Source organism: Trachemys scripta, chromosome 3, assembly GCF_013100865.1.
Source record: "Trachemys scripta elegans isolate TJP31775 chromosome 3, CAS_Tse_1.0, whole genome shotgun sequence".
In the NCBI taxonomy this organism is placed as follows: domain Eukaryota; kingdom Metazoa; phylum Chordata; order Testudines; family Emydidae; genus Trachemys; species Trachemys scripta.
The window spans coordinates 142632298-142646583 of NC_048300.1; the positions used below are offsets into that span (position 1 = coordinate 142632298).

General features: G+C 39.9%; 1 protein-coding gene across 3 annotated transcripts in view; it reads right to left on the reverse strand.

The window, feature by feature from the left end:
- Window positions 1–4580: 4580 nt before the first annotated feature.
- BCKDHB (branched chain keto acid dehydrogenase E1 subunit beta) overlaps window positions 4581–14286 on the reverse strand; it is a 277217-nt gene continuing 267511 nt past the window's right edge. For 2 of the 3 annotated variants that reach the window (XM_034766148.1, XM_034766146.1), the window contains 2 exons: window positions 13388–13566; window positions 4581–4926 (listed from right to left, as the gene is read on the reverse strand). In XM_034766148.1, the coding sequence (XP_034622039.1) occupies window positions 13426–13566 (141 nt within the window). In that variant the 3' untranslated portion in view covers window positions 4581–4926; window positions 13388–13425. Of the gene's footprint in view, window positions 4927–13387; window positions 13567–14286 lie in introns of those variants that run through there. The other variant, XR_004645194.1, reaches the window with a different exon arrangement.

Here is a 14286-nt window from a genome sequence, read left to right on the forward strand (position 1 = left end):
CCTGCATCTGTAATTTTCACTCCATGCATCTGAAAAAGTGAGGTTTTTTACCCACGAAAGCTTATGCACAAATAAATCTGTTAGTCTTTAAGGTGCCACAGGACTCCTTGTTGTTTTGTGGATATAGACTATCATGGCTATCTCCTAACTCTAGGTATTCATTCAATATTCAAGTTGTAAACTCAAGAATGATTTACTGTGCAAATGTATTAATACTGGAGATTAATTCAGGGTAAGATGTTGAGGTTTATTTTTAACAAGGGAAACAATAACAGGGATTGGGGCCTTATTTGGCTATACACACAGTAAGATAGTCTAAGCCCCAATGACCTTACAATCTGCATAGGCAGAGCTTTTCCATTGACTTCAATGAAGCCAGGATTTCATCTGAAAGGACTTGCCCAAGGTCACACATGAAGTCTGTGTTAGAACCCAAACCTCTTCAGGTAGTCCAGTGCATTTTGCCACAAGACTCTCCTTCCTCTCCTTTATATATACCACAGACTCTAATTTTACGATGAATGAGACACCTTTTGTACTTACCTGAATTTTGAATGCTTGAATTTGAAAATTTAGGGCTGTATTAATGAACCTCCTATAAACTCAGATGAAAACATATAATCAACCGTAGTTATTTGAACTCTGGTTAATTACAACTCTTGGTTATATTTTGGTCAGATATGTGTCTCCGATACCGAACTGAAATTAAACCCTGCAGACAACCTGAGCAGGAATGGAGCTGCAGGGGAATCATATCCTTATTTCAGATCTATTGAGCTAAGAGAGCTTAAAAACTGCATCAGTTTATTTTGTATTGAACACATCATGCTCATTGTGCTCTCTGAGTCACCCAGATAACAATCCCCATGAGCTTTCCCAACAAAATCTTTTAGTTCCTGCAGCTGGTGTTATTTGTCTAGTGCTGACCTTCCACAATATACCAGTGCACGGTGGACACCACCCTTCTTAAGCAGCTATTTGGCCTTAGTAGCTAAGAAGCTCCATAGATTTTAGGTTCAATCCTGCAAACACATTGAGCTCCTTCAGCTCCAAGGGAGAGACACCAATTGACTTCAATGGGAGTTGAATTAGAGCTTTAGTCATGAGTAGCTGTCATTCTAAGGAGTTCCACTGAAGTTGCTCTGGTACCATTGTCTTAACTTAGTTAGATAGGTAGACATGAGTGTGTCAGACCTTGGTCTGGAATTAGTGGGTTTATGCAGCTACCAGGGTACTGTAATTTCTTATTTCTATTCTAGTCCATCCCTCAGGACCTTCTGCAGTTCTTATAAAAAGTTACTAGTGCTAGTTTCAAATATCTCTAACAATGGGAATCTAAAATAGTTTATAAATGAAAACAAAGTAATGTTATTATAATCTCAGGGTATATCATAAAAATATCTTTGGAGTTACATTCTGGATTTTAGTACTTTATGGTAATTGGACAAAGAGCAGAAAGAATGATAGCCGCTTCCTAGGTTTTGTTCTGGATACACATACCATCAGTAAAAGGCCTGTTACTTTCTGTAAATCATGTGAGAGAGTCCTTCTCTTTTTATTTCTTGTATCTGGTATGTACTACTGTTTGTAGGTTAAAAAGTATAGGACAATTTAGATTATGTAAGTGGATGAGATAGGAAGCAAATGGGTCCCCCTGCTGAATGCTGAAATGAATAAGAATTTTTCGATTGCTTTAAAAATCTTACTTTCTCCTCAGACATTTAGGAGACAAGGTGATAGTTAATAACCCTGATTTATTTGACATTAGATTTCTTGTTGAGGGATTTAGTGTGACGTGTTGAATTTGCATATACAGTATGCATCCTCCCTTTCAGTCCATGACTGCACATTTTTACTAGTACATATACTTTTCATAGCACTCATCCTTGAATGTAGGTTAGATGAGTGCACACTGCCATCTAGGCAGGATTCTGAGAGCAACACATATTCTAAAACAGAATAACAACCATTTATACCATAGAGAAATACTCCAGTTATCCAAAAATGGAAAGTGCGATTTTCATTATTACAATCCCACACCAGTCATACACTGAAAATACAGACTTGGGGGTGGGGAGGAGAAAGGATACTGAAACAAAAGTTAAGAACACATTTTATTTTCTAAAGATGTGTATTCTGGATTATTATTATCTCTTTTTACAACAAACTTTAAATAAATAAAACCACAGAGAATAAAGTTGTTGGACATGGTTAATGGATTTCATACTTACAATATGCTTGTTCAGAAATATTATTAAATATAAATAGTATTAATACCGTTAATAAAGTATACATTACTGTGGTAATGTGTGTGTATTTAAAATCTCTTGATATATGCTATTAGAACAATTTTAAAGAAAATTCATAGAAAAAAATAGCATTTTCTATTTATGTTAGAAATTCTAGACAGTAGATTTTTATAGTAAGTTTTGGAGTAATAAAAAAAATCAGAAATAACTTCCTTAGGGAGTAAAACACTATATGAAATAGAGAATGATTAGTGCATGTTTAAGTTTTATACAAATAATGAATACATCCCATAAATAGCTTTCATAAAAAGACTTAATAGAGTGCCATCTTAATGGAGGATTAAAAAACACGTTGCTGGGCTTCATTTTAGAGTTTATCACATCAGAATGATTTCTTCCTCCCTCATTAATTCCAGCAGGGCCATGTGGGACTGTGCACTGAAGGTGTGAATTAAGAGTGTAATAAACGCCATGAAATCAGATGGTAGGACCTGAATAGATGTATCATCTTTAGCACCTTAGCACCTGAGGATCTCAAAGCCCTTTCAAACATTAATGATTAGCCTCAACTCTGCTGTGAAGCAGGCACTGTCCGATTTCACAGATGAAGGAAGTGAGATGTATAGAGATTACTGTTTTGATCCTGAGAGTTGTTGAGAGCTCACAATTGCCATTGAGCTTGTAGATACTCAGCAACTTTGAAAACCAAGCCACTTATTTAGGTGTATAAATGGAGGAAATATGGGTTTATGCACCCCAGTTTGAAAATGTTGGCCTAATAGCTAAGACTCCCTTTGATGTCAATGGGAGCTGGATCAGGGACTAAATGACTTACCCAAGGTCTTCAGGAAGTTGGGAATATACCCCAGGTCTTCTGATATCCAGTGCTATGCCTTCGCAGGGCCATCCTTGCTCTTGTGTAATTTTGCCTTATTCTCTAAGTCATGCTGGAAATCCCCCTGAGCTGTTCAATGTAGAGAAGCACTTTCCCCCCTCTGATAATGCATAGTTTTGAAGGCAAAACTTGAGTTTTATTTGGAGTATTTGGAACTCCCTGCCTACAAGAAGTTCAATTAACTGGACATTTGCAGCAATTAAAAAAGAATCTCAGATTTTTAGGATGAGGACTCGATGAAATTCACTCCCTACACAGAGGACCAAAACAAGGCCTATGAACTACTTATGTGGCACTTAAGGCAGGTGGTGGGCAGATGAACAAAGGTTGTTGAGGGGTTATCCATTCTGGTTTGAAGCCATGATGCTGTAATAGGCTCTGCAACCCGTTACACAGCCATCCACTGAGAGAATCCTCATGACAATGGATCCCCATGCTTGCCTCAGCTTGTCTAAGCCCTCCCCCCAGCTTGATGAGGACATGAAAGGCATGACCAACAAAAAACTGGGTAAACCTGAATATTGCAAAACCTCTCAAGACATTTAGAGGGTCTAAATTCTTTTTGTTCTTAGGGATGGTCAGTGCCTGTCAGGTTATGTAGCGAGGTCTGATTTTGGAGACATTCCACAACAGGGAAGGTGAGCATTGATAGATTATATTGTAAAATCCTTTCTATAATACTGCAGGTCTATTTACTTCCCTAACAGCCTGCACAGCTTCTTCTCCCACCACTCATTTCAGTTGGGAAGAGACCTGATGATTGCCATTCTTTTGATGACTTAACATTGTTTATTCACCATCAGAATATATCCTACAGCTAGAGGTGAAAATAATTGAAACATATGGACACTAAGAGAGAGATTTAGTAATGGAGCCCATCAGATATACAACCATACAGGACAGTATCCGTAGCTCCTCTCCCACTGCATATTTTTAATTAATTTGGAAGAGAGAGGAGAGGAATCAGTACTTTAGGATCGTCTTATTGGAGACCATTATAGTGATGAAAAATGACAATTACTGACAGTGGTTATATATTAAAATAATGAAAATAACACCAAGTTCTTATGCAGCACTTTTCATCAGTAGATCTCAAAATGCGTCACCCTCTTTAATGCATTTATCCTCAACATATTGCATATTTCCCCTATGAAGTAGGGAAGTACTATTATCACAATTTTTACAGATAGGGAACTGAGGCACAGAGAACCCAAGGTCACACAGGAAGTCTGTGGGGGAGGAGGGAATTGATCCCACGTTTCCCAAATCCTGCCCTCACCATCTGGCCCCAATGTCAGAAAGTGTGCAACCACTGGCCATTTTGACACACACATCAGTTTTTCTGCTTCAACATTATTTTTGTTTAAAATGTATAGTTACCAAATAAGGATTTCTTTGGACTTTTCCCAAAACAGAAAAAGCAAAGAGAGACCACATGAGTACAATATGTTTTATTGAATAAAATCCCACATAATATTTACACAGTGAAGTCATTTAAAGATGTATCCTAGTGAAGCATTGCAAAGTGAATAAAGTTCATACTACATCTGGAATTTATTTCTTTAATACATCTGAAACTATTTATTGCAGCAATCACCTGTTCATCATTGATTTCATAATTAGGGGAAAATTTGAGCTTTTGAAGATTAGCCAAGATGACATTCAGAATGGGTTTACTTCAGAGAAGATAATCTGCTATAGGACTTCCAGAACACACACATCTGAATAAATGCCAAGAGTTCTAAAGAAGGCTTCTGTATATTCTTGTTCTTCCTCCCATCTCTGCAAAAGTAGAAGATAAAATAAATTATACACATTTAGGGTGCAAGTAATATCCATAGCTTAAATACATACCTCCCTAAACCACAATCTCGTTCTTTCATTTCATGTATAATGTTACCTGCAGAATATAAAAGATGATTTATCTTTACTCATATCATGTATACATTTTGATTAAACTTGTTTGCACCTTAATGGTGGCAGGAGACTTCCTAAACACAACTAACTCAATATCTTTTGCTTCAATTTATTCCAGTTATACAGTCCAACAGTAAATGTTGTTCTGGAACATTTAACTTCAAGGCTATTTTTGTTATTTCCTAACACTGCACAAAATAGATAAAATGTTATAGGTATCTAAACTGTCAGTTAACAATAGGAATATATTTATTACATATAGAAAACTACGTTAAAAGAATATTAAGGTTGCAAAGGGTGAAAGTTAGGAAATGACAGAATTAAAGTTGCCCACGCACAGTAATTTGGACAATTTATGCATATGTATTATTATACAGTCTTGGCTGGGTAGTCTATGGCAGGTTAAGTTCTCCTAGGTCCCACTCAGGTGCCTTAAGCAAAAGAGAATGTCCTTCCTCTTCATTTAACTCTCTGCCTTAGTCATGCCATTCTGATGAGGAAGGTGTCTTGTAGAGGAAATAGTACGTAATCATGTAATGAAAGAATTTTATTGTAATATTTTGTATGTAATTCCCTAGGTTTTTAAAAAAAAAGTAAACTGAAGTTCCATCTGGAACCATGTTGACCCCTCTCCCCCTCCCAGATGGATCATTTGCAAGGTCTGAACTCAACATATTTAGAACAGCACCACAGATCTCTATCAACTTACATAAAATAGTAATTGATAGGAATAGCAGGCTATCATCTGCTATGTGGACCAGACAGTAGTGGGGGATGCTAAACATACTTTGCCAGTAGCGCATTGTGATGTTGGGAATCATAGAATCATAGAATATCAGGGTTGGAATGGAACTCAGGAGGTCATCTAGTCCAACCCCCTGCTCAAAGCAGGACCAATTCCCAACTAAATCATCCCAGCCAGGGCTTTGTCAAGCCGGACCTTAAAAACCTCCAAGGAAGGAGACTCCACCACCTCCCTAGATAACGCATTCCAGTGCTTCACCACCCTCCTAGTGAAATAGCGTTTCCTAATATCCAACCTAGACCTCCCACACTGCAACTTGAGACCATTGCTCCTTGTTCTGTCATCTGCCACCACTGAGAACAGCTGAGCTCCAACGTCTTTGGAACCCCCCCTTCAGGTAGTTGAAGGCTGCTATCAAATCGCGCCTCATTCTTCTCTTCTGGAGACTAAACAATCCCAGTTCCCTCAGCCTCTCCTCATAAGTCAGACCCCTAATCATTTTTGCTGCCCTCCGCTGGACTCTTTCCAGTTTTTCCACATCCTTCTTGTAGTGTGGGGCCCAAAACTGGACACAGTACTCCAGATGAGGCCTCACCAATGTCGAATAAAGGGGAACGATCACGTTCCTCGATCTACTGGCAATGCCCCTACTTATACAGCCCAAAATGCCGTTAGCCTTCTTGGCAACAAGAGCACACTGTTGACTCATATCCAGCTTCTTCTCCACTGTGACCCCTAGGTCCTTTTCTGCAGAACTGCTACCTCGCCATTCGGTCCCTAGTCTTTAGCAGTGCATGGGATTCTTCTGTCCTAGGTGCAGGACTCTGCACTTGTCCTTGTTGAACCTCATCAGGTTTTTTTTGGCCCAACCCTCTAATTTGTCTAGGTCCCTCTGTATCCGATCCCTACCCTCTAGCGTATCTACCACGCCTCCTAGTTTAGTGTCATCTGCAAACTTGCTGAGAGTGCAGTCCACACCATCTTCCAGATCATTAATAAAAATATTAAACAAAACCGGCCCCAAGACTGACCCTTGGGGCACTCCGCTTGAAACCGGCTGCCAACTAGACATGGAGCCATTGATCACTACCCATTGAGCCCGACGATCTAGCCAGCTTTCTATCCACCTTACAGTCCATTCATCCAGCCCATACTTCTTTAACTTGCTGGCAAGAATACTGTGGGAGACCATATCAAAAGCTTTGCTAAAGTCAAGGAATAACACATCCACTGCTTTCCCCTCATCCACAGAGCCAGTTATCTCATCATAGAAGGCAATTAGGTTAGTCAGTCACGACTTCCCCTTGGTGAATCCATGCTGACTGTTCCTGATCACTTTCCTCTCCTCTAATGTTTCATAATTGATTCCTTGAGGACCTGCTCCATGATTTTTCCAGGGACTGAGGTGAAGCTGACTGGTCTGTAGTTCCCTGGATCCTCCTTCTTCCCTTTTTTAAAGATGCGCACTACATTAGCTTTTTTCCAGTCATCCGGGACCTCCCCCAATCGTCATGAGTTTTCAAAAATAATGGCCAATGGCTCTGCAATCTCATCCGCCAACTCCTTTAGCACTCTTGGATGCAGCGCATCCGGCCCCATGGACTTGCGCACGTCCAGTTTTTCTAAATAGTCCCGAACCACTTCTTTCTCCACAGAGGGCTGGTCACCTTCTCCCCATATTGTGCTGCCCAGTGCAGCAGCCTGGGAGCTGACCTTGTTCGTGAAGACAGAGGCAAAAAAATCATTGAGTACATTAGCTTTTTCCACATCCTCGGTCACTAGGTGCCTCCCTCATTCAGTAAGGGGCCCACACTTTCCTTGACTTTCTTTTTTTTTTGCTAACATACCTGAAGAAACCCTTCTTGTTACTCTTAACATCTCTTGCTAGCTGCAACTCCAAGTGTGATTTGGCCTTCCTGATTTCACTCCTGCATGCCTGAGCAATATTTTTATACTCCTCCCTGGTCATTTTGTCCAATCTTCCACTTCTTGTAAGCTTCTTTTTTGCGTTTAAGATCAGCACGGATTTCAGTGTTTAGCCAAGCTGGTCGCCTGCCATATTTACTATTCTTTCTACACATCGGGATGGTTTGTTCCTGCAACCGCAATAAGGATTCTTTAAAATACAGCCAGCTCTCCTGGACTTCTGGGTTCTATTCCAGGCTCTGGAGGAGTGTGTTCTAGTGGTTATAGACAGCACAGCCAAGCACTTTGAAAGGCAGTGTGGTTAAGTGGGTGAGACTTGTTCCTGCTATATTAGACACCTGGGTTTTATTCTCTAATGTGCCAGAAGTGACCTTGTGTAACCTCTCACATACTTTATCTGTAAAATGGGGAGGGGGAAAAATGATACTTTCCTTCCTGCTAAAATAGGGGTGTGAAGCCATGACCCATAAATAAGTACTTCGAAGTGCACAGAATACTAGTCTGTAGTAGCTCTCCTCCTGTCTCTGAGCCCAGCACACCTTCTCACACAAAGGAAGCAGGAAGCCCTGCTGCTTCAGCACCTATGACTCGTTTGGAGCTCTAGCTGTGCCTTACATGTAGGAAGCTGAGTGGGACTGGGAGCAAGTAGGAGCTCTGAGGAGCTGGAATAGACTCACTGTAGCTAGCACGCAGGGAGTTGGGGGGCCAGAGCAGATGGAATGTCTAGAGATTTTAGCAGCATGTGCGAATGGCAATTTTCCGAGGTTTATAATTCACCATAACTGGGACAGATTTTCATAGGGACAGCAAAAGGCACCTTACTGGTCCCATGATTATTGCCAGTCTAAATTTTAGGTCCCTATGCCAAACCAACGAAGCATGAGAACTCTTCAGAGAAATGGTTGGGGAAAAATTATCATGGGCAAAACTACCAATTTCCCCCAACCTCTTTCTCAGAAACAGCCATTTTTGCTGAAATTTAAAAAATCTGCTTGAGGTAGAGAAAGCCAAGAAATTCGAGATGGAATGGTTTAAGTTTGGCAAAATTATAACTGAAAATAGGGAATGGGAGATGGAAAAGTGTTAGGTAACTTCTTAAATAGGCATAACTACTAGCAGCACCTACACTATCACAATGTATACACGGACATACCAATGTGTAACAGGAGTAGATAAAGTACATATCTACTGAATTTCTATCTGTTAGGGAAAGAGCCTTAAAATGCAGATCTTGGCAACAGACAGAAAAACATAGTCCTGTAGAATACAAAGTTGTGCATGGCCAGAGGAAGGCCACTTGGAATGGTCTGATGACATCTCTGCCATCTGACGAAGTGGGTATTCACCCACAAAAGCTTATGCTCCAATACATCTGTTAGTCTAGAAAAGGGTAGGCAACCTATGGCACTCGTGCCGAAGGCGGCACACGAGCTGATTTTCAGTGGCACTCACACTGCCCGGGTCCTGGCCTCCAGTCTGGGGGGCTCTGCATTTTAATTTAATTTTAAATGAAGCTTCTTAAACATTTTAGAAACCTTATTTACTTTACATACAACAATAGTTTAGTTATATATTATAGACCTATAGAAAGAGACCTTCTAAAAATATTAAAATGTATGACTGGCACGTGAAACCTTAAATTAGAGTGAATAAATGAAGACTCGGCACACCACTTCTGAAAGGTTGCCGACCCCTGGTCTAGAAGGTGCCACAGGACTCTTTGTCGCTTTTTACAGATCCAGACTAACACGGCTACCCCTCTGATACTCTGCCATCTGTGTATTATAACCGCCCCTGATATTTTGTGTGTCACACGAGAGCATTTTCTAATATGTGTTGGCTTTTTTATGAATAGCCACTAATCACACCAGCTATACAGGAAATATATATTCATGTTCATCTCATTCCCTCTTTCCATTTTGATTAAGTGTTATTTGAAGCACAGCTGCACACCTAACATTTAGAGCTATAGATTTTAACAGTGTCATGTCTAATGTGAGCTCAGTAGCAGCCAAGAAGCTGTTGAAAGGTCTGACTTAGTTATGTGGAAACTTTATGCTTCCTATCTTTCATTGATGAGTCATACAACGTTATATTATATTATCAACTCAGTCTATGAACAGGAAAGCCATGACACACGTCAACATCGAGAGAAATGACTGTGTACGTGTGATATATTGTCAACACATACGCAGCCAGTCAGGGGGGGGAAAAAAAAAGGTGGCACAAGGCAGAGAGGCTACTTTTAGAAATGAACTATTTCAGTCTCCAGTTCAGAGATTTTGACTAGGCTTAGGCGCAATGCTGCAAGTGAATCCAAGTGCCCACGCGCAGCCCCAGCTAGCTGCAGGACAAGTGCCCTTGTTTTTCTGCAAAACATTCAGAATTACCTTTTTAGTAATGCTTAGTCCTGTGAATGGAGAGGGATGGATTTATATATTATTCCTTCTCTGAATACTGTGATAGAGATGGATATTGAAAATATCAATACCAATAACTACAAGTTAGAGAGACACAAAGAAATGTACCACAGAGCTGTAATTTGATTAACTGGCACAGTTTTTGCCATCTGCTTAAAAGTAATGGGTACAAGTCTCCAGTAAAAGACTTGATCACAGGTGGGAAACAAGAAAATTACTTGCTGCACATCAAGTTGTTGTTCACAAGCACAACCAAAGCAAGAGGCTACTTGGGATCCTAAAACCTATGCCAGCGCTGCAGCTAACAGGCCAGCCCAACACTCCACTCTGGCAGTATAATCAGAGGGAATAGAAACAAGCACCGGTAGATCCCCTCTGTCTTTCCAGCAACAGGATGAGAAGGGGACAACTCATGGTCTGATATTCCGCCTTTCTAGCAACATATGGCTCTACTCTGGTTGGGGCCTCATGAACTGTAAGACAATCTCCAGTCTCTTTGAAGGTAGTTATTACAGGAGATCGCTGTGCTCCCTGCATATAAATGGATTTGCAACATACTGACCTCAAAATTCTGGATCAACAAACCACCTCACCAATGAGAATTATGCTGAGTACAAAAGTCAGCAAATGCTACAATTATCCTTTCATTTTCATAGCAATACAGATAAAAACACATTATTCTTCCATCTGAACTCCGAGGAGCAGATGGCTGAACATGGATCTTTTGTAATTACTGCCTCTGATAAGTAGATTATTTTCTAAAATTATTAACTAAACAAGGAAAAACTTGTTACAAGTGGAAATAAAGGCAGGAGGGCAGTCTTCTGGATTTGCCTCTCCTTTGTCATAGATGTTTTTTCCCCTAAATAAGAACAGATCAGAGACAACCGACCATGCTCCATTGATAACCTCCCAAGTTTCAACCATGTGCAAAATAATAAAAGATGCAGTCAGATAGTTACAGAGACGCAGTTCTCTGGAAACAGTTTGATTTAATGTAAGATGGTGTCAAATTAAGGGAACATCTGATTGGACAAATGTACTTCAGTACAGGTAAAACACGAGGGACAATTTCACATCCACAGTGTCACGTATCAGGGGGTAGCCATGTTAGTCTGTATCCACAAAAACAACGAGGAGTCCGGTGGCACCTTAAAGACTAACAGATTTATTTGGGCATGTATTTGATGCCCAAATAAATCTGTTAATCTTTAAGGTGCCACCGGACTCCTTGTTGTTTTTATATCAACAGTGGTTGGCATGAAACAAATAAGAACTTACCCACAATTACCATAATGAAATCTCAGCTAACATAGGATGTCCTTACTTTTAAAATATACAGAAATGCTCTGGTATTTCACATGACATAGTATGGTGGCCATACTGACTGGGTACATGTCCCCTCAGGACGGGATGCAGAGAAAGTTTCTTGACACCTTAAATGACAGTTTCTTGGAGTAGCTAGTCCTGGAACCCACAAAGGGAGAGGCAATATGGTAAATATGGTAAATGTGGAGTTACTAAGTGGAACCACAGTATTTCATGGAGACAGGGACTCTTTGGATTGAGCAAAACAGACTAGTGATCTGAAAGGGTAAACTTCTGATCACATGTAGGGGAACACTTAAAACTTCCTACTCTGGGGACAAAGGGAAGGAAAGAAAACACATACCAGGGCAAAAAAGACCTGAAAAGAAACAGCTACAAAAATGAGAGACACTGGCTACTTAATGCACCTCACACATTCAACTAAGACTTCACAGCTTAATTGGATACTGCAGAACGGTAGTTCCTCACTTAGAAGTTGTATCAAGCATTAAGGCCTGTCCTAATGGTGTCAGCTGCAGGTAGATAATACTATGCTTTGGTGAAGCTGTATAACAGCTCAAGACTTTGAGGTAAGAACATTACATCATCCACAGGGTATATTCTGATGGGATATTTACATGAAACCACAGCCATATACTGGGAATATGAACACAAGAATGGGTCCCCATTATAGGGCATAATCCTGCTGCCACTGAAGTCAATAGTAAAACTCCTACTGACTTCAATGGGAGCAAGAGGAACTCCACAATATATAAAGTACCTTTGGATTATGCTATTTTCTAATTTCTTTTTATGTTAGAAAGATGAGGCCCATGAAGTATGGATCCCAGCAACTGCCTCCCATTGTACATCTAAATACAGTAGCTATAATGCTACTATTTTACAGTGTCATTGAAATCCATAGTAAATCAACGACTTGCTTAAAACAGATTTACATCATAACATCAGCCAGTAAATACAGAAGATCTATTATAGTCATTTTCAGCTTCCTTTCAAAGACTTTGTTGGCCGATGAACAGTCTAATACTATATATGTTTATGAAGGAAAAGAACAGATTTTTGCTATTACATTGAAAAGAAATTTAAGATTAGGAATGTATTTTAAACATCCTAATGATTTAAATACAAGTAATGGAAATTAATACCACTTGCTTCCTTGCAGGATTTTGCAAACAGCTGAAATCTCACTGGATGAGTGGGCAAAGAAGCTGGAAAAATTATACAGAAAATGCAATATTTGGTTATTATTTGTAGAATAAACACTGGGGAGGGGGGGAGCGATCGCTCAGTGGTTTGAGCATTGGCCTGCTAAACCCAGGGTTGTGAGTTCAATCCTTGAGGGGGCCACTTAGGGATCTGGGGCAAAATCAGTACTTGGTCCTGCTAGTGAAGGCTTGGGGCTGGCCTTGATGACCTTTCCATGAGAGAAGCTTACAAGTATCTTTTAATATAATAAAGGACTGGAAAAAAATCATGTCTTCAATACACTGTATGCAGGGTCAATCCTGCAAAGGGCTCAGAACTCTCAGCTCCCATTAAAGTCAACATGAATTGAAGATGACCCACACATCACAGGTTTGAACCCACCACGAGCCATAGGAGGTTTTAAAGTTCAAACAGAATGGGCTTTCATATGTGAAATATCTGAAGCAATATAGATTTTTTCTTTCAATCAACAATTGTTCTTAATCAATCACACTTCTCAGAATGCAAAGTATTTTATATTCTAATTCAGCAAGGTACTCAAACATGTGCTCCACTATGAGCATTGATTACAGTGGGGCTACTTACGTGCTTAACGTTAGGCAGGGGATTAAGTACCTTTCTGAACCATGACCTCCAGCAGCAATAGCCAATTCCTGCTTTTAAAATGACTAGTACTTTAACCTTTAAATCTTCCACTTACTCTGGTTAGAATGCTTGTAGGCTTCATCAATAATTTTATCAATAATTAATCATCTTTCGAAGGGCATCATAGCATTTCCATTTGTCTGGGATGTAGAAAGGTTCGAAGATATGAGGGAAAGGAGTGTCGTAGCCGCATACTCGTGAAATAGGAGCCTCGAGATTCAAGAAGCACTCTTCCTGTTAACAGAAACAAGGAAGAAAGTTAGTAAGGCTTTTACTTTCAGAAGACATGTTTCACAAATTAAGTTCTGGTGAGCTATGCCAGACTGACCCCCCCCTGAAAATCTAAACATTCTATTTATACCACAGCATAGGTACAGCCCAGACAACAGAAGTAAAGCTTCCCTTTCTTCTTAGCAGTTTATATTTAAAGAACAATTGGTATTAATGTTACATTCATTTTATAGATGTGCTTTATGTTAAACTGAATGCAGATTATATTTAGCGCATCTATTATACATCCAAACAGAGACACTGCCAGGAAGCAACATATTTCAGGAACAAAGAAATAAGAGTTTATACTTCCTAAGCCACATTTAAACAAATAAGGAAAATCAAATAATCTACAAGCCAGTATTATTTGTTATATATGTGAATGTTATATACAACTTCTAGTGTATTAGGGACTTATCCCAAGAAGTGCAGAGCAGCTGCATCTGGCACTGTAATCCATGGACTTGCATGTGCTCAGCACATTCTGAGAGTCAAACACACAGTCTGTAAATAAAAGTTATCTTTGTCCTGAGGGTATGTCTACACAGCAACTAGACACCCATGATTGACCTGTGCCAGCCAACTCAGGCATGCGGGCTCAGACTACAAGGCTGTTTCATTGCAGTGTAGATTTCCGGGCTTGGTCTGTGTAGATTTCCAGGCTCTAGGACCCTGAGAGGTGGG